General features: G+C 57.7%; 2 protein-coding genes across 4 annotated transcripts in view; one reads left to right on the top strand and one right to left on the bottom strand.

The window, feature by feature from the left end:
• The window catches only part of IL21R (interleukin 21 receptor), a 41,714-nt gene extending 32,391 nt beyond the window's left edge, over nt 1–9,323 (top strand). For both annotated transcript variants that reach the window (XM_021086442.1, XM_021086443.1), the window contains 5 exons: nt 1,657–1,802; nt 3,118–3,295; nt 3,993–4,089; nt 5,107–5,191; nt 7,090–9,323. In XM_021086442.1, the coding sequence (XP_020942101.1) occupies nt 1,657–1,802; nt 3,118–3,295; nt 3,993–4,089; nt 5,107–5,191; nt 7,090–7,845 (1,262 nt within the window). In that variant the 3' untranslated portion in view covers nt 7,846–9,323. The remainder of the gene's footprint in view (nt 1–1,656; nt 1,803–3,117; nt 3,296–3,992; nt 4,090–5,106; nt 5,192–7,089) is intronic.
• Nucleotides 17,169–18,401, bottom strand: part of GTF3C1 (general transcription factor IIIC subunit 1) — a 71,284-nt gene continuing 70,051 nt past the window's right edge. The window contains exon 37 of one of the 2 annotated variants that reach the window (XM_005662065.3): nt 17,169–18,182. In XM_005662065.3, coding sequence (XP_005662122.1) covers nt 17,970–18,182 — 213 coding nt within the window. In that variant the 3' untranslated portion in view covers nt 17,169–17,969. The remainder of the gene's footprint in view (nt 18,183–18,401) is intronic. The other variant, XM_005662064.3, reaches the window with a different exon arrangement.

Here is an 18,401-nt window from a genome sequence, read left to right as displayed (position 1 = left end):
CACAGGGAAGCAGAGAACCAGGCCTGTTCCCGCCTAGAGAAGCGAAGAGTAGGCTTAGGAGCTATTCAGTCTAAAAGGGACCCATGGCTAAAGCAGCAATGACAACAAAGCCCTCTGGACCCCCCCTGAACGTGGCCTTCTCCCTTGGCCGACCATGATGCTCAGTTGTCCACAACCTCAGAGTTCCTTTGTGGGATCCCTGGAAAGTTCATTTGCTGATTTAACAAGTATCTCTTGGGGGCCTGCTGGGCTCTGTCCTAGGAGCTGTGGACTTGGCATTGACCCCCAAAACAAAACCTCTGTCCCAAGGAGCTAAGCTCGCAGGGGCAGGGTGGGGGTGAGTGGTGTGGGCTGGAGGGGAGGGGACGGATCACGGAGGGGGACACAGAGGATGTTAGGTGGTGACGATGGAGCTGGGTGGGGAGGGGCGGTGGGCAGGGGTCCTTTCTTCTGCTTGTACAGCACTGTCACTCAGCCCCCAAAAGTGCCTCCTTCGGCTCCTTACTTTGGTCCCCATGAACTTTCACCACGTGAGATAGGAACGGGTACCTTTTACAAGAGAGGAGGTGACGGCAGGTGACCCCTGTGTCCTGCCTCCAAAACGGACGGAGGTTGGAGTAGAACAGGAAGCTTTGCCCTGCGCCTGGGGGGACCCAGGAGGGCGTGGTGTCGGGACCCAGACCTCTGCTCCTGAGCTTTCCAGAAGCGGTCTCGGAGATGACAAGGGTCCCAGGGAACTCCCAGGGCCCTGCGGGTGTCAGACTGCTTCTTGGAGAGCAGCCTGGCTGGCCCTCCGTGGTGGTGGTTTCCATCATTAGCCCCAATTAGCGCTAATGAATTAGCACGATGCTGTGACAGTCCTTCGACTTCTCAGGGAAGCAAGAGTTCAAAGGAAAGGAGGCCGTCATTTAGAACAGAAATGGAGAACAAGTGGGTCTGAGCACCCCCCGTGCCTGAGACAGTTTGGGGATGAGCAGCTAACTGTAGCTTTTGAGAGATTTCCCACCATAATGTGGATTTCCAGCTTGTTAGGTTTTTTGGGGTTTTTTTTTGCCTTTTTCCCTTTTCTTGAGCTGCTCCCGTGGCATATGGAGGTTCCCAGGCTAGGGGTCCAATCAGAGCTGTAGCCACCAGCCTACGCCAGAGCCACAGCAACGCCGGATCTGAGCCGCATCTGCAACCTACACCACAGCTCATGGCAACGCCGGATCCTTAACCCACTGAGCAAGGCCAGGGATCGAACCCACAACCTCATGGTTCCTAGTCGGATTCGTTAACCACTGCTCCACGATGGGAACTCCAGGTTTTTTTTTTTTCCCCCACCCCTGGCCACCTTGCCGGTCTGCCTTCCTGCCTCCCACCCCCACCCCTGAGGGGTGGCATCCCCCTTTAGGCTGGGAGGGCTCAGTCTCCAGCCCTGCCTCACCCCTCGCTGTCACCTGCCCACCCCCAAGTTTGCAACCCAATCCTATCAAAATCTCTCATTGCTCAGATGGGTAAACTGAGACCCGGGGAGAGGGCGGCTTCACCCCGGGGTCATGTAGGGTTGCCAGCCTGTCTCATCAGCGAGGTTTAGGCGTAGGGGAGTGACTCCCATCAGCTGCTGCAACAGCTCATCCCATTTTCTCTTTCTGGCTCCCCCCTCCCCGCTCCAAGTCAAGCCATCTCCCCCTTTCAATGTCACCGTGACCTTCTCCGGACACTATAACATCTCCTGGAGCTCCGATTACAATGTATTCGCGCTGAAGGGCAAACTTCAGTATGAACTGCGGTACAGGAAGCTCGGCGACCCCTGGGCTCAGGTGAGGCCCTTGGAGGATTGGGTGGGGCGTGGGGGTGGGGATGGGGACCGGGCAGGGCTGAGCAGCCAGGCTGCAGGCAGGGACAGACACAGTGGGGAATGGAAACCAGAGACTCACCAGCCAGCCGAGGAGGACGCAGGCTCTGCCTTGAGCTCTCACAGTCTGTGCTGCCCTCGCCTCATTCCTCTCCGGCGTCGGAGACCCCTTCACATTCATTTCACCTTGTCCCTTTTTCATCCCCAGTTGGCATGCCACCGAGGAAGGGATTGTCCCCATCCCACCCCCTTCCACCTCAAGTCTAGCACCAGTCACACTAGAGGGAGTTTCAGAAGTGGGGGCTGTCTGGAACCTTCCCCCTTTGCTTAGAATGGCCCTGGTTGGAAAGTTCTGGAAGTATCCATAACTAGGAAAGTCCAGGGTCAGAGGGACCGGTGTTTCAAATGTGAAGGCTCTTTTCTTTATAGAGTGTGGGAGCGTTCCAGAACGGCTCACTACTTAAAACAGTTATAGCTGACGGGTTCTAGAATTATCCATCCTTTAGAATGGTCCCAGTTTAAGATTTTCATAAATCTCCAGTGGGTTGTTTAGACCGACCCCAGTGGAAGATTTCCAGAGGGATCCGTTGCTAAGACGCCTGTAGTTAAAGATACCCAGAAATGCTGGAGTTCCTGTTGTGGCTCAGTGGGTTACGAACCCAACATAGTCCCTGTAAGGATGCAGGTTCGATCCCTGGCCTCGCTCAGTGGGTTAAAGATCTGGCATTGCTGCAGTCCGCGGCATAGGTCGCAGATGCAGCTCAGATCCTGCATTGCTGTGGCCGTGGCGTAGGCTGACAGCTGCAGCTCCGATTCGACCCCTAGCCTGGGAACCTCCATATGCGGCGGGTGGGGCCTTACAAGAGAAAAATAAAATAAAAATTTCTAAAAATTCGCAGATGCTCAGAAATGCCCACTGTGGCGAATACCAGCTGTTGAAGATTTCTAGACGTGTCCAGGGCCTGGAATGCTGCCAGTTCAGCATTCCCAGGAATGGCCGCTGCTGAGCCTGGGACATTCCCAGGCCCCGTGGGCAGGGTGCCCTGCCAGGCCTGGGAGTGGCTGAGCTGGGATCAGAGAGACACGGCACAAAGCACTATATCGCCGACAAGGCCGTGCTTCCCCCCACGCTAGAGTGGCCAGAGCTCAGACACGGGCCTGATTCCTGTGGCCGGAGGACCCCTGCTCCTTTCATGGGAGCCGGCGATGGGTGGTCCTGCTGGAGGCAGGGGCTGGCCTGGGGGGTCCTAACCCTGGTCCTCTCTTCCCTGTGCCGGCAGAGTCCAGGGAGAAAGCTGATCTCGGTGGATTCGAGAAGCGTCTCTTTGCTCCCCCTGGAGTTCCACAAAGGCTCGAGCTATGAGCTGCAGCTGCGGGCGGGGCCCCAGCCCGACTCCTCCTTCCAGGGGACCTGGAGCGAGTGGAGCGACCCTGTCATCTTTCACACCCAGCCCGAAGGTAGGCGTGGAGGTGGGATGGACACGCCTCTCCCAGTACCACATCTTGTCCTAGTGCAGCGGCCCCGAGCCCTGAGATGCCCGGCGTGGCTGGAAGGTGCCCACTCGGTCGCGCATGCCCAGCTGTAGCTGTTGCACAGCATTTCTGGGGCCCCAGCTTGCCAGGCCCTGCGTGAGGTACTAGGGGCCTCTCCTGGCAGAGCATTTGAGAGATCTGGGAGGTGGGAATGAACACCCTCATTCTGCAGATGAGAAAACCGAGGATGAACCCACTCGCCTAGGAGTTCCTGTTGTGGCACAGTGGGAACAATCCCGACTAGTATCCATGAGGTTGCAGGTTCGATCCTTGGCCTCCCTCAGTGGGTTAAAGATCCAGCGTGGCCTTGAGCTGTGGTGTAGGTCACAGATACGGCTCAGACCCCGCATTGCTGTGGCTGTGGTGTAGGCTGGCAGCTATAGCTCCAATTCGACCCCTAGCCTGGGAACCTCCATATGCCGCAGGTGCAGACCTTAAAAAAAAAAAAAAAAAAAAGACTTGCCTAGGGTGGGGGTGGGAGCAGGAGTTGAACCCAGGTCCATCCCCCTGCCAGGCACTGGCAGCCTTCCCACCCCCTCCCACTGCAGCTCAGACCCAATACCCTCCACACCCATCCCACAGAGGTTGCTCACTTTCACCCCGTGTTCACTTCCTCCCCCAGAGATGAAGAGAAACTGGTACCCTCACCTGCTTCTCATCCTGATCCTCGTATGCCCCGTCCTTGTCTTCTTAGGCCTGAAGATCCACCTGCCTTGGAGGTGAGGCCCAGGGCACAGGGAGGCAGGGAGGGGGTCAGCCTGGGGCCAGGGGTGGGGACACACCTGTCACGGTGACTGTAAGAATGACAAGGATGGTGATAATAAGCTGTTTCCTGGGCACTGGGCAGAGCACGCACTGAACCCTCACAGAGGCGACATGAGCTTGCTGCACGGCACTTACTGCCCTGTGACCAATGGGGAAGCCGAGGCACAGAGCCGTCTAGGAACTTGCCCAAGGTCACACAGCAGTGAAGTGGAGGAGGTGAAATTTGGACCCGTGCTCATAACAGTGACCTCAGCTGATACCTGGTCGAGTGAACTTCAAGCTTTGACTCCCAGAGGCAGGAGGGGCTGCCAGGCGGGGTGTGTGTGTGTGTGTGAAGGTTTGGTGGGGTAACCCCCCCACCAGTCTTTCTGCTTCAAAACCAGAGGGTTTGCTTTTATCTGTGTATATGTTGGGTTTCTGCTGCCATCAAGAGAAGGCTGCTGCTGATAAAAAATAAAACCTAAGCTCCCCTGGCCTTAGTGCCAGGCTGGGGCGGAGCCCTCACTAAGTGGCAGACATGGGTGAGGGGTGGGGGGTGGTGCCTTGCACGCCCAGCTCATTTTGTTCAAGGTAGAGAAGCCAGGAAACCACAGCGGATGTTGCGGGGAGCAGTCTAGGTGCTCACCGACTGCTCTCCACACCCCATCCCCGGAGCTGGCTCTGTGCGCATCCCTGGTGGCGGAGAAGGAAGTCAGGACTCAGAGGGGGAGCGTTTGCTCAGCACAGATTGGGCAGCCCAGCCCTTAAACTCCTCACGCCTTCAGGAGATGCACTGCCCCATTTTACAGATGTGAAAACTGAGGCCTGGGGCCGAGGGGTGGAAGGGAGGGGCCTGGGTGTATCCTGGAGGCGCCACGTCTCCCGCAGGACAAAGTTGGGGAGATTCTGAGCGGGAGGCCTGGCTGCTCTCTGGGAGGTATGGGGGGGGCTCACCTCGACTCTGATCGCACCCACCCCCCCACCCTCTGCAGGCTGTGGAAAAAGGTGTGGGTACAGGTGCCCAGCCCGGAGCCTTTCTTCCAGCCCTTGTATGTGGGCCATAGCGGGGATTTCAAGGTAAGTGCCCCCACCCCAGACCTGGGCCCTCACACCTGGACCCCAGCCCCCCCCTGCAGGCCCAGGTCCCCCCAGGCCCCTGCCTGGCCTGGAGCCAGGCTTCCGCCTCTGCACCTGCGAAGTGCAGGAAATAATTCCCGTAGGGGCTAAGTTGGCATAAGGATTAAACAAGATCCTGCAGCATTTCCCGGGCCACGGAACCAAACTGGGGGAGGGGTGCGCAGGTGCTTCTTTGAGCCTCAAGTCGGCCTCCTTGGGCCTTTCATAGAAGCCCTTGAGTTGGAGGTGGGGACACGGGCCAGCTTCTGGGAAGGGTTTGGCGCCACCTCCAAAAGACGCCAGCCCCCTGCCGGGCCCCAACCCCCGCCGCCACCGCCGGTGCCCAGGAGTTCTCTGTGCCCATTTACCGCCACCCACCTGGCGGCGGCAGCAGCCACCGCAGAGAGGATGTGGTGACAGCAGCAGGAGGGGCAGCCCACCTGCTCCGGAGAGCCTGGAAGTCAGAAAGCGCCCTGCTGTCTGCCTGAGTGCTGTCTCACCTCCACCTCTGCCCCTTTCCTCCTCCTCCTGGCAGCCCGGCCTGGATGGGTGGGGGTGGGTGGGTGGATGCTTCTTCATCGCAGGGGAGCCAGGAGGAGCCTGAGGCTCAGAACAGTCAGGGAAGGAGCCTGGGCTCCAGTCCCCGCTGGCAAGACCTTTCTCTCCTCTGCACTTGCCCTGAAGCTCAAACATCACCTCCGCTTTGCATTCATTTCGGAGCTTGCTGTGCACCAGGCACGCCGCTAGCAGCTCCACAGATGTTATTTGTAATCTAATCCGCACAACTACCCTGGGGAGTCGGGGCTATTCGCAGGCCCGCTTTACAGACAAGAGACTGAGGCACAGAGAGGGTGAGTAACAGGCTCAAGGCCACACAGCCGAGAAGCAATTTCAAATCTGGGGTAGTGGCTTCCCCAGGCTTCTGAGATGAGTTTTCTGACCCAGTAGCCACAAATCTGGAGATTTCGGTTCTTGGGGGACCCTGGATCAGGAGTGGGACCCCTGGCGGTCAGGGGCAGGGGGCAGCTTAGGGGCGGCTCAGTCCACCGTCGCCCCACAGCCCACATCCACCAAGCACACAGGTGCCTTTCCAAGTGGCTGGTCCTTGATTCACTTGGCTTATTCATTTAGTTAACAGACAATTATTGGGTGCCAACTGTGTGCCGGGCACTGCCTGAGCCTGTGGGGACACAGTCGTGACCAGAAAAGTCAGGGCTTCTTCCATGTCCCCTCTAGTGAAGACACAACCAGGAGAACGTGAGGTTTGGAGAAATCTCCCGGAGGAAATGACCCAGGTGGCCTGCTGGGGCTCTGTCATCCAGTCCTCAGGTCCCCTTGTCCCCACACCTCAAGAATCTCGGTCCTGCACCTGCACAGACCCCAGGCCACTGAGCAACCGGTTGTCTGGGCGGCAGGCTGCTGAGGGCCGTGGCTCCCTGCTGCAGGCGGGGAAACTGGGGCCCAGGGAGGCAGGGACAGTGGTGGGGACTGTCACCAGAGAGGGACACAGCATGGTGCCAGTCTCCCCCAACTCTATCTCTCTCGATCTTCTGGACTCCTTGTCTCTGCCTGTCCCTTTCTTTCGCTCGCTCTCTCTCTTACGCTAAAGAGCGACACCCACGGCATATGGAGGTTTCCGAGTTAGGGGTCACATCAGAGCTACAGCAGCCGGCCTAGGCCACAGCCACAGTCACGCCGGATCTGGGCTGTGTCTGCGACCTACACCACAGCTCACGGCAGTGCCGATCCTTAACCCGCTGAGCAAGGCCAGGGATCGAACCCGTGTCCTCACGGATGCTAGTCGGGTTCGTTACCGCTGAGCCACCATCCCTGACCCTCCCTCCCTTTCTCTCTTGCAGAGATGGGTGGGCACACCCTTCCCTCCCTCCAGCCTGGAGCTGAGATCCTGGAGCGTGGGGGTGCCCTCGATCCTGGAGATGCACAGCCAGTGCCCTGCGCAGCGTGCAGCCAAGGGGCTGGCACCCATGGAGCTGCCGGAGCCGGCCGACCTGGTGGAGGCCGACGGGGTACCTGAGCCGGGCTCCTGGGACCCAGCGCCCTCCACCGCCAGCACCTTGGGCGGCTCCGCTTACAGCCAGGAGAGAGACCGGCCGTATGGCAAGTTATCCATTGAAACGGTGACCGTGAGGGACGCAGAGGGGCCGTGCGCCTGGCCCTGCACCTGTGGAGACGACGACAGCTACCCAGCTCTGAACCTGGAGCCTGGCTCGGGCACAGAGGACCCGCTTCTGGACCCGGAGGCCACGTTCCTGTCCTGCGGCTGCGTCTCAGCCAGAGGCTCAGTTGGGCTGGGGGGCCCCGCGGGCAGCGTCCTCGCCAGGGTAAAGCCGTCCCCCGAGGATGAAGCGGGCTGGGCTCCAGGGCCACCCTGGGGGGACGGGCCACCCCGAGGGGTTTCGGACAGTGAGGCAGGCTCGCCCCCAGCCGGCCTGGACATGGACACGTTTGACAGCGGCTTCGCGGACTCTGACTGCGGCAGCCCCGTGGAATGTGACTTCAGCAGCCCCAGGGACGAAGGGCCCCCCCGGAGCTACCTCCGCCAGTGGGTGGTCATGTCCCCTCCGCTGGCGGAATCTGGGCCCCAGGCCAGCTAGTGCGGCTGACTGGCCCTTCCAGCGCTGGCCGTGCTGCTGAGCCACGAGCCGCAGATGGGGTGGGTCCCCTGGGCTGGGCTGTGAAGAGGCCTGGAGCCCTCGGACTCCCCGATGGGGCCCCTGAGCTTGGTGTTTTCCGTGTGCATCTGGGGCTCAGGTGCCGGTGGCGTGTCCTCGAGTGCGAGTGGCACACGTGCTGTGTTCACGGGATGACAGCCTCCCTCCCAGGCCTGTGGGCTGGCCCCGGATCACGAGCCACCCCAAGAGGCTGGTCCAGTGCCGCCCACAGGGCCTGCTGAGACCAGGGCACTGCCTGGGACAGACCCCAAGCCTAGCCCCCAGGTCCCACCTCCAGGAGCTGCCCAAAGGCCACTCTGTTCCTTATCACCTCTCCGGGGGGTGGGGGGGGACAGGAAGGGGACCACATGAGCCCACGGTGACCCTGGGAGTGGGGAGATTTGGGGGTGGGGCCGGCAGACCCCAGTCTGAATCTCAGTTCGGACACCTCCTGGCTGTGCCACCTCGGGTGAGTCACTGCCCGTCTCTGGTCTGGAGTTTCCTGTCTGGACGATGGGGGGCAGGGGGCATGGCCTACCCTGGGGAGAAATGGGTGAGGTTGCCCACATACAGTGTGCCGCCCAGACCCTCAATAAACATCAGCTTCCTTCCTCCTGCGGCCAGGACCAAGGCCTCTGCTGCAGGTGGGTGGGGGCGAGGAACCAGACACGCCTGGGTACGTGCGGGCCTGTCCCGCCCTGCAGAGGGGCACCTGGGGGATTCCGGGCTTAAAATCTGCTTTGTTCCTTAGAATCAGGCCCTCACCAACCACAATTTCTTGATTGAGCACAAGTACACACGGATGCTGAGCTGCGCAGAGAGGAGCCCCCTCCATGGTCCTCCCCGTGGGGGAGAGGGGCAGACCTGACTTGGCAGTGATGGCAGGGAATGTCCCGCTGCCATCCCCTGGCATCTGAGTTGCTCATCCTGGGGAATCAGGGGAAGTCAAATTCTTGAAGATTTGTCCAAGAGCCTGATGACATGTAAATTTAAGATGCTAAGAAAAGGCCTCGCGATGTTCTGAAGGCACCTTACTGAGTGTCAGCTTTGGGCAGGAGCTAGATGACGGTATTGTGTGTTGCATGCAGCTCACACTTTAAAAAAAGAGAGAGAGAGAGAGAGAAGGGAGTTTCCTTTGTGGCTCAGCAGGTTACAAACCCGACTGCTATCCATGAGGATGTGGGTTTGATCCCTGGCCTTGCTCAGTGGGTTAAGGATCCGGCGTTGCCGTCAGCTGTGGTGTAGACCGCAGATGCGGCTTGGATCTGGCGTTGCTGTGGCTGTGGGGTAGGCTGGCAGCTGTAGCTCCGATTCGACCTCGCGCCTGGGAACCTCTATACACTTCGGGTGTGGCCCTAAAAAAAAAAAAGATTATTTACCCTCCCCAAGGATACTCGCCTTTAGAGAATGCTTTTTCCAGACCACCCAGCAGCGTTAAGACAGAGTGTCAGGGGCATCCGCACCCTGGCTGGGAACCTGTGGCGCTTGGACCCCCCCCAAAGGCCAGGCTGCAGGGTGATACTAGGAGCCCTGGTTTGTCTTTGCTTTGGGGCCAGGGCTGAGCCAGAATCTGGCAGAAGTCCGTCCTGCCGATAGCTTCTCTGTGACTCCTCCATAAAAGGGGGTGGTTGGGAGAAGTCGCTGAGAGAACACAAGAGGCCTTGGTTTTGAAAGTTCTAGAACATTGATGGTTTTAGTAGTGGGACTGTTAACCTGGGATCAGGGTGTGTGAGGCTCGGCTGGGAGCACACGTGTGAAACCGCAGCTCCTGCAGCTGTGAGCAGCCTTCTCCCTCCCCCGCCGTCACCCTGGAGATACTTGGGCCAAGGTGTGCTGTGGTTTTCACACCCTCGCGGAGGCCACAGGTTCCAGGCACCCTCTGAGCTCTGGGCTCCCCGGGGAGGCAGCCCGGCTTGCCAGCACACACAGCTCTGGTCTGGGGTGCAGGGAGAGGGACACCTTGGAGACACTGATGCCAGCCTGGGGGTGGGACGGGGCTCTGGATGGGCCAGACAGGACTTGTCACTGTCTGTCTTGGAAGGGGACCAGCTCATACGCATAGGCGCAGAACGGGGGTGGGAGCTTGCCCACCTGGGAGGATGGATGAGTCGGGGGCGGGGCGGAGGGATGATGGATGGGTGAACAGGTGCACAGGTGAGTAGATAAGCGGATGGTGAGAGGCTTGAAGGAAGAACAGTTGGATGGATGGATGGATGGAGAGGAAGCGGCTAGAGAGAAGGATGAAATAACAAACATAAGCTCCGTGAAGGTGACGACTTTGCTAATTGTGTTCACTGCTTTCCCCTCAGCCAGGCACATAGTGCACCCTCCGTAAGGCCTGACTAGCCGTGTTTGCTTATGTCCATGGGATACATTTTGTCACCCTGGCCAAGTTCAAGCTACCGACCCGGTGACTCTAAATGTGGGATTGGAACAGAGGTGCGTAATCGCTTAGCTTGGCATGAGCCAGCCCTGCACACCACCAGCGGGAGCCCAGAGGGGGCATCAGGAGGGCTAGGGGGGCTTCAGGGAGGACGTGGTTTTTGTTAGGCTTTGAAAAATGCATAGACGTCGTTAGGAACCCCGGATACTCAGGGGTGGAGGTAAGAGCTTGAGCAAAGGCCTGGGTGTGACTGAGCCCAAGCACCTGGGGGTGGGGAAGGCACTTCCCTGTCACCCAGAGTCCAGGCCAGAAGTGCTAACAACCCTGTCTTAAGAGGCAGGAGGATGCCACCTCCTGCTCCCGGTCCAGCACTTTTCCATCTATGGGCTCCAAGGGGGTGGTGTATCCATGTGACAAATGAAGTGAAAGTGAAGAAGGGGCTGGTGACTTCCCTGAGATCACACACTGAATTAAAGGTCAGAGCCAGAACTTGAACTCTGGTCTCCTGATCTCAAGTCCAGCTCTCTCCGTCATGCTTTGCTATATGGAATTGAGGTCAGGAGGGAAGAAATTCTTGGCAAACACTGTGGGTACCTATGCTTCTTTCCGAGCAGCATCCTGTGGGGTGGCTGAGCCCAGCTCTAGGAGTGGCTCCCTGGCCCAGGCCTGGCCAAGAGCGCATTTCCTCCCAGCCACGGTGCTGGTTCAGGGTCAGACATGTGACCCAAGCTGACCCATACACGTTTCCTGATGGGATGGCTCAGCTGCAGGAATGGACTAAGCCTGGAGCTGCTGGGAACCAGGAGGAAACAGCTCCCCTGAGATGAGGCCAAACCACTAGAAAGCAGAGCTGGGAAATGGACATATATTCCTGGTAATATCTCTTGAGCTCCTGGATCCAGCCATACCTGAAACTACATTTCCCCAGGACTTTTGAGGTACATGAATATGAAGTCATTCTGTTGTTCACCAAATGTCTCTAGCTCTTGGCCTTCTGCCCGCCTTGTGGCCAGATGGTGTCGCATGACCAGGACTGGCCAATGAACTGTGAGCAGAAGAGTAAGTCTCGCTTGTGGACCAGAGCACTGGACTGACAGTCCTCATGCAGTTTAGAGTTCTCCTCTCGGCCACAGTGGCAGGCAATGGTGGCTGTTCCGTCAGCCTGGGTTCTTAAGAGGAGAGATGTAAGCAGAACTTCTCGTTCCCCTGTGATGGACACGAATTGTGAACAAGAAATAAATCCTTTGTTCTAATCCACTAAGATTCGGGGGGCTGATTGTAACCACAGCATAAACCAACCTCTCCTGCCTCAGTCAGTAAGCTTGTAGGTTTCCTTTTTTTTTTTTTTTTTTTGCTTAAGGAGGTTTGAGAGGGGTTTCTGTCACTTGCAGTAGAAGAAAGTGTCCTGGCATATATCTCATCTCAACCCAGCAACAAGAACTGTCCTCCCATCCCAAGGACGGACCATATTCCAGGGGGCCCGAGGACAAGGCTCCATCCCATCTCATGAATGATCTTGGGCAACATGCTCACTGTCTCTGAGCCTCAGTTTCCTCTCTTGCAAAGTGGAGCAGGAATTAGGCTCTGGGGATGTAAAGGGGGGAAGAGAACAGAGCCATTAAAAGTGCATGTGCTTCTCTTCCATCTCCTTCAGCCGGCCTCCGGGCCAGATGAGGGGAGGGCTGGGTCCCAGTGCTTCCCGTCTCCTCCCAGAAAGATACCCTCAAGCTGCCATCACCCTATGCCAGGATGTAAAGAACCCAAGACCTCCCCCTTCCGATGTTTCCCCATCAGTTACCCCCCGCCCCCCGCCCCGGTCTCAGCCTCTGATGCTGAGTGTCCCGAACAATCTCCTTTGAGGAGAGAGAAGGGGCAACTCAGGCACAGCCTTTCATTTTCCTGCTGGGGAAACGGGGGACCAAGGGGGGGGGGGTGCAGGGACTCACCCCGTGGCCTGGCGTCCATGCTCCCTGCTCAGTCTGCATCCTCAGCTCCTTTTTAGCCTCCTGTTGGAGGCAGAGCCTCTCCCCGCCTCCTCCTGCCCATCTGGGACTCAGTTTGCCTGGGCCGCCCCTGGCACCATGTGCAGGACAGCCCTTCATAGCCCACCACACCCACAGTCACCCCAGAGGCACCATCAAAACCCAGAACTGGGGGTTCCTGTCGTGGCTCAGTGGTAATGAACCCGACTAGTATCCATGAGGACAGGGGTTCGATCCCTGGCCTCGCTCAGTGGGTTGAGGATCTGGCATTGCCGTGAGCTGTGGTGTAGGTCCCAGATGTTGCTCAGATCTGGTGTGGTTGGCAGGTATAGCTCCGAATTGACCCGTAGCTGAAACTCCCATTTGTGGAGGGAGGGTGCGGCCCTAAAAAAAATAATAAAATCCTGTAACTGGCCTTCCATGCATGATGGCAGAGTAAGGCCAAGTACATCCCCTCCTGGGAACTCATGACACCAGGAGCAAAGGAGAAAGAAGGACACGCTCCTCCATGAAGGGGGTGGGAGGGGGGCACCTGCAGTCCAGCCACAGCCACACACGTGAATGGAAAGCAGGAGTCGTCAAATCTTAGCTCCAATGTCACCTTCTCAGGGGGACCCACCCTGGGCCCCTGACTCCAAACTGCAGCACCGCACCGACCTGGTTTTATTAAATGTTTAAATGACCTTAATACAAGTAAACGTTTCCCATAATATTTACTGTGCTTTTTACATACGTCTCTTACTTAGTATCATATTTACAGTCTGTTCCATGAGCAGAAGGACTTTGTTTTATTCACTGCTAGGTCTCAGAGCCTAGAATAGTGCCTGACACATAGCAGGTGTTCAATAAATAATGGATGAATGAATGAATGAATGGGAGGCGGAGTTGTGACTGACATAGCGGTGGACAGAAAGCAGGGAGGGGACTGAGCCTGGGATGGAGCCACCTGGCCTTGGACTTGGAAATGCCCCAGAATGGGACACGAAGGTGAAGACATGGGTGTCCTGGGAAGTCTGAATGAAGCCAGAGACCTGCCCCCCTGGACCCCCTCTGCTCACACGGTGGGGCAGCTAGGGGGTCTTCTTCCATCCTTAGTGGCAACAGATGCGAAGGGTTTTCTTTTAAAAATTGATGACCTCGGATTGGGATGATCACTGTACAACTATAAATGTAATAAATGCATTGAGTAAAAAAAAAAAATTGATGGCCTCAGAAAAGAAACTTCTCCATTCTGTAATTTTGGAGGCTCTCAGCCTCATGCTGGCTCCCCACCCCAAAGCAAAACCCATCCCTGGAAAGAGGTGTCAAGGGAGGGGGGAGGGCTTTGAGCTGGACAGTCTGAGTTGGGAAGCCAGCAGATCCACTTACTAGCCTCCATCCTGCAGAAATTATTTTACCCCTCCCCCCCTTTTTTGGGGTCGTTTTTTAGGGCTACATCTGAGGCATATGGAGGTACCCAGGCTAGGATTCAAATCGGAGCTACAGCTGCCGGCCTACACCACAGTCATAGCAATGCCAGATCCAAGCCACGTCTATGAACTACACCACAGCTCACGGCAACTCCAGATCCTTAACCCACTCAGCAAGGCCAGGGATTGAACCCGAATCCTCACCGACCTATGTTGGGTTCCTAATCTGCTGATCCACAATGGGAACTCCCTTATTTTACCTCTTTAGGCTCAGTTTCCTCATACACGAAACGGTTATACTGATCGGACATACTTCTTAGCTCTTGTGGGACCACAAGTCAGTAAGTGTAAAGTCCCGAGAGCAGTGAGCAGCGTCTGGCACATTGCAAGGGCTCAGAAAATGCTGTTACTCTATCCTCACTTTTGTGGACAAGTCACCTCCACAAGCTCTCAGCTCTTATGTGGGGGGACAAGGAGCTATAGACTTCTGCAGCCCCAGATGAACCAGCAGGAACGGAGATGCTGGGTTCTGATGCCCCCTGCTGGTAACCATTGGAACTTGGCTGAGGAGTCCACTGTCCAGGCGGCTCCATTTGAACCTGCCAGGCCCTGTCAGGGACACACTTGTCACAGCAACTCTGGGCAGTGGGTACGTGGTGAGGAGAACACAAGGTGAACTGGGAGGGTTTTTTTTTTTTTTTTTTTTTTTTTTTTTGCTTTTTAGGGCCGCACCTGCGGCATATGGAAGTTCCCAGGCTAGGGGTTGAATCGGAGCTACAGCTACCGACCTACACCACAGCCACTGAAACGTGGGATCTGAGCCACCTCTGCGACCTACACCACAGCACATGGCAACTCCACTGAGCGAGGCCAGGGATCGAACCCGCAGCCTCATGGTTCCTAGTTGGATTCATTCATTTCCGCTGCGTCACGACAGGAACTCCAGGAGGTTCTTTTTTTAAACCAACAATGGCTGAATCCTACCCCTTGGGTGGGCAGAACCTGCCGTGGGCAGTGGGTGGTGCTGCCGGGCCGTGAGACCGCGCTAAGCAGGGAGATCACGTGTGCGCGCACACATACATGCACAGAGACACACAAACACATACTTCACACACACAGCACATATGCACATGCACATCTGGAAAATCCTGGACATCTATGCATCAAGGGCCCAAGGTAAGTACGGGTGCTCAGGTGAAATCAGAGGTTGGGGATCATTCTCAGTCCCGATCCCCGAGTGGCCTTGGGCGAACCGAGGCTGGAAGAGGAGGAAGGGCCCATGGGGGAGGCTGGCAGCAGCAGATCAAAAGAGATGATTGGATGCAAGAAAGAAGGGAGGCGGAGCCTGAGAGGATGCTCAGTGGGGGAAACCAGGAAGCAATTTCAGTGCTTACCCTTCAGGGAAGAGAGGGCACAAAATCAGGACCTCACTGCCAGGGCCACGCAGCACGTAGGTAGCGCTCTACGTGCTGATACAGATGTGCCAGGGACTCTGCCTGGTGAAGAGCTGGAGCTGTGTGGATATGTAAAAGCCACTGCAGGTCGCGGGGCTGGGGTGGGGTGGGGTGTATAGAATATTTGTAAATGCAGAGAAAAAGCCCTGAAGGAGAAAGCAGCCGGAGGCGTACGTCATCTCTGTTATGTTTTAAGTGTTTAAGAGAGAATGGTGGGGTGAGGGTCCTGTGGTGGTGTAATGGTAACGAACCCCCCACCCCCCGACAGGCATGCATGAGGATGCGGGTTTGATCCCTGGCCTCGCTCAGTGGGTTAAGGATCCGGCGTTGCTGTGAGCTGGGGTGTAGGTTGCAGACACGGCTCGGATCCCGCGTTGCTGTGGCTGTGGTGTAGGCTGGCAGCTGCAGCTCTGATCAGACCCCTAGCCTGGGAACCTCCATATGCTGCAGATGTGGCCCTAAAAAGAAAAAGGAATGGATTGTGTGAGTGAAAAGGGTAAGAATGAAGAGGGGAGGGACAGGGAACCCAAGGGAGGAGCTGCAGGGGTCTGGGCCCCGCTGTCACTCAGGGTGAACAGGACATGGCTCCTCTGGGCTCAGTGCCCCCCACCCCCGTTTTATTAGGTAGTTGATGTTTAAAAGCCCTTTGCTTCTAAATGTGAATTCTTTCTCCTGGGGACGCCGACTTTCGTTTTCCATAGTCCCTGCCCCTCCCTGGTAGTGGCCGAGGCCCCCTTCCTCTCCTCGGTGTTGCCTGAAGGTGTCTGATCTCAGTTTCTGGTCTACGCTGTGGTTCCAGGAGCCCCGGGTGCAAAGAGCCACCTTAGTTGGGGACAGTGAATAGAGGAGGGGCTGGATGGACAGGTGGACGGGCAAGTGGGGGTGGGGGAAGGTGTAGGTCGGTTGCCCAGGATGCTGGCTGTGGAAACGTAGATCGCAGAGGCCCCGTCTTTCCACTCAAGCGCAGACCCCTCGCCTCTATGTCTCATCGCCCACAGACGAGCCCAACCTGGGGGGACGGGAAAAGGAAGGGGGCTGGGCTGAGCCCTGCCATATGCCAGCCCTTGGTGTTCTTCGGCCCACTTGGTCCTCCTGTGAGAGAGATGTTCTGTCCCCACTTCTCAGATGAGAAAACCAAGGCTCTGAGCCGGAAACATCAAGCCTGGACTCCCCGCTGCCTTCCTCCCACCGCTTAGCGCATTCCCACGGGATCAGCCTCTGTATCTTCTGTTTCCAAAGCCGATCACACCTGTTATTCTACTTGATTTCAAAAAAACCCCTCAGATGCTATTTTTTTCACATTTGAGTAAACATGAAAAAAGAAGAGGAAAATGATGTGAAGACTTGGGTCGGGTCTCGGCTGTGCTGGGGTTCACCCTTGAGACCCCGGACCCCACGCCCCTGGCCCCCTGTCACGCTGGAATCTGGTCCAGGGTGACCAGTGGCCGGGTTCCTGGAGGCGGGAGGACGGGAACAAAGGGCTGCCAGCCAGGCCGGGTCAGGCGCTGCAGGTGGTAAGTGAGGGAGCTGCAGTGGGCCTGCGACCGGGCCTGGTGGGGGCATGTCCCATTCTCGTGACTGTCACGTGCGGTGTTGTGGGATTGCTCCAACTTTCAAGATAGAAATCTGTATTTTTAAAAAATCTGGAAATCTTCAATGTTTACAGAATGTTGGCCACTAGCAAAACAAAATAAAACAAAGAACCGTTGTGAGCTAAAGGGAACTGCCATGGACAGAATCCATGTCCCAGGCCCGTGTCCTCTGTGGCCTGCTGGCATCGCAGACTGTGCCAAGTGGCCTCAGGCCCGTCCTGCGCTGGGTGCTTCTGGACACCTGTCAAGGGAGAGGAAGAGGCCCAGCCAGGCAGGAGGAAGGGCTTTAGAGGTGGCGGCCGGTGGCGAGGCTGCGCCTGGGGCTGGCTGAGCTCGGCCGCAGCCCCCGCTTTCTCCCTGGGTTTTACCGGCCACATTCATTCCTGGTTGTTGTGCGGCCGAAAACAAGGCGCCCCCAGGGGATCAGAGATTCTTCAGGAAACACAGAGAACAAAATACACTTTACTTCACTTTAATTAAAAAATAAATACATGCCAGGGGATTTTTTTTAAATGAGGAAAAAGGTTGAAAAAACAAAACAAACCCCGGGACTTCCCGTTTTTAGCTGGTGGGAGGCCTGTGGGTGGCCTGCAGGCTCAGCCCCGCCTGGAGGGCAGGGGTTCCGCCGGGCACACAACCCCCTTCTGCGACGTGTCCCCGGGAGGCCCTGCCCCTCAGGCCACGGGGGCTTTCTGGGGAGCAGGGGGGGGTCCTCCGCAGTGGGGTGGCTGGAAGCTGCAGGGCGAGGTGTGTGTGGACGGGGCAGAGCCCCGTGTCCTGAACTCCCAGCCCCTCGCCGGCCAGCAGATGTCCATACAGGGCTCCAGGCCTGGGCCGGCGGCTCTGCTCCCGAAAGGCAGCCTCAGCTCGGAAGCCCTCGGAGGACGGGCCCCCTGGGGGCTTCTCAACCTCACCACAACCCAGGTTCCGGAGAGCTGGGTGGGCGGCTCAGCCGAGGCCCCGGGAATAGGAGGAGGTGACGAAGCGAGGTCCCTTGGGGCAGCCCGGGAAGGGCCTGGGGGCAGGTGGGCAGGTGGCCCTCCTTCCAGGAGGTTCCGGGCCAGGAAACAGCATTTGAGGCCTCAGGCTGGGCACAGGGTCTCTGTACAATTGGCGGGTGGGGGCAGGGCCCTCTGCACCCCAACCTCGCCAGGCTGCACCCCACAGTGGGCAGAGGCCCCCCAGGAGAGCACACTCTCTCTCAGGGTCGGCAGAGGGACAGGCGGGTCGCGAGGGCCACGGGGGCCTCAGAGGTGGACCCACTTGTTCCAGTTGGCCTCGCTGGGGAAGACACGGCCCAGGCGGATGGTGCAGTCCAGCGTGGGCTCGTAGGACACCGTGAGGTTCTCGCTCAGGCTCGAGGGCGCCTCCACCTCTTCGATCGCTGGCTTGGAGAAGAGCGACACGCTCCGGGGCTTCCTCAGCAGGCGCTTTTTAATGCAGCCCAGGAATTCCAGGCCCTGCAGACGCCACAGACAGACTGGTTTCCAGGGGCGCTTAAGGCCCATGTCCTCTCCTGGGCGCTGCTTCCCAGAACAGACCCCTGACCTTGGCCTTGTAGGAACTGACCAGGGGGTTTAGGCAAAAGCCCAGGGCAAGCGAGCAAAGGGCGTGACCAGCATTTCACAGCAGCCTGCGCTGGGCAGGGGCTGAGGAACGGCTTCCAGATGGGGTTTTGT

Source organism: Sus scrofa, chromosome 3 (genome assembly GCF_000003025.6).
Source record: "Sus scrofa isolate TJ Tabasco breed Duroc chromosome 3, Sscrofa11.1, whole genome shotgun sequence".
Taxonomy (NCBI): Eukaryota; Metazoa; Chordata; class Mammalia; order Artiodactyla; family Suidae; genus Sus; species Sus scrofa.
This window is presented reverse-complemented; position numbering and strand designations above follow the sequence as displayed.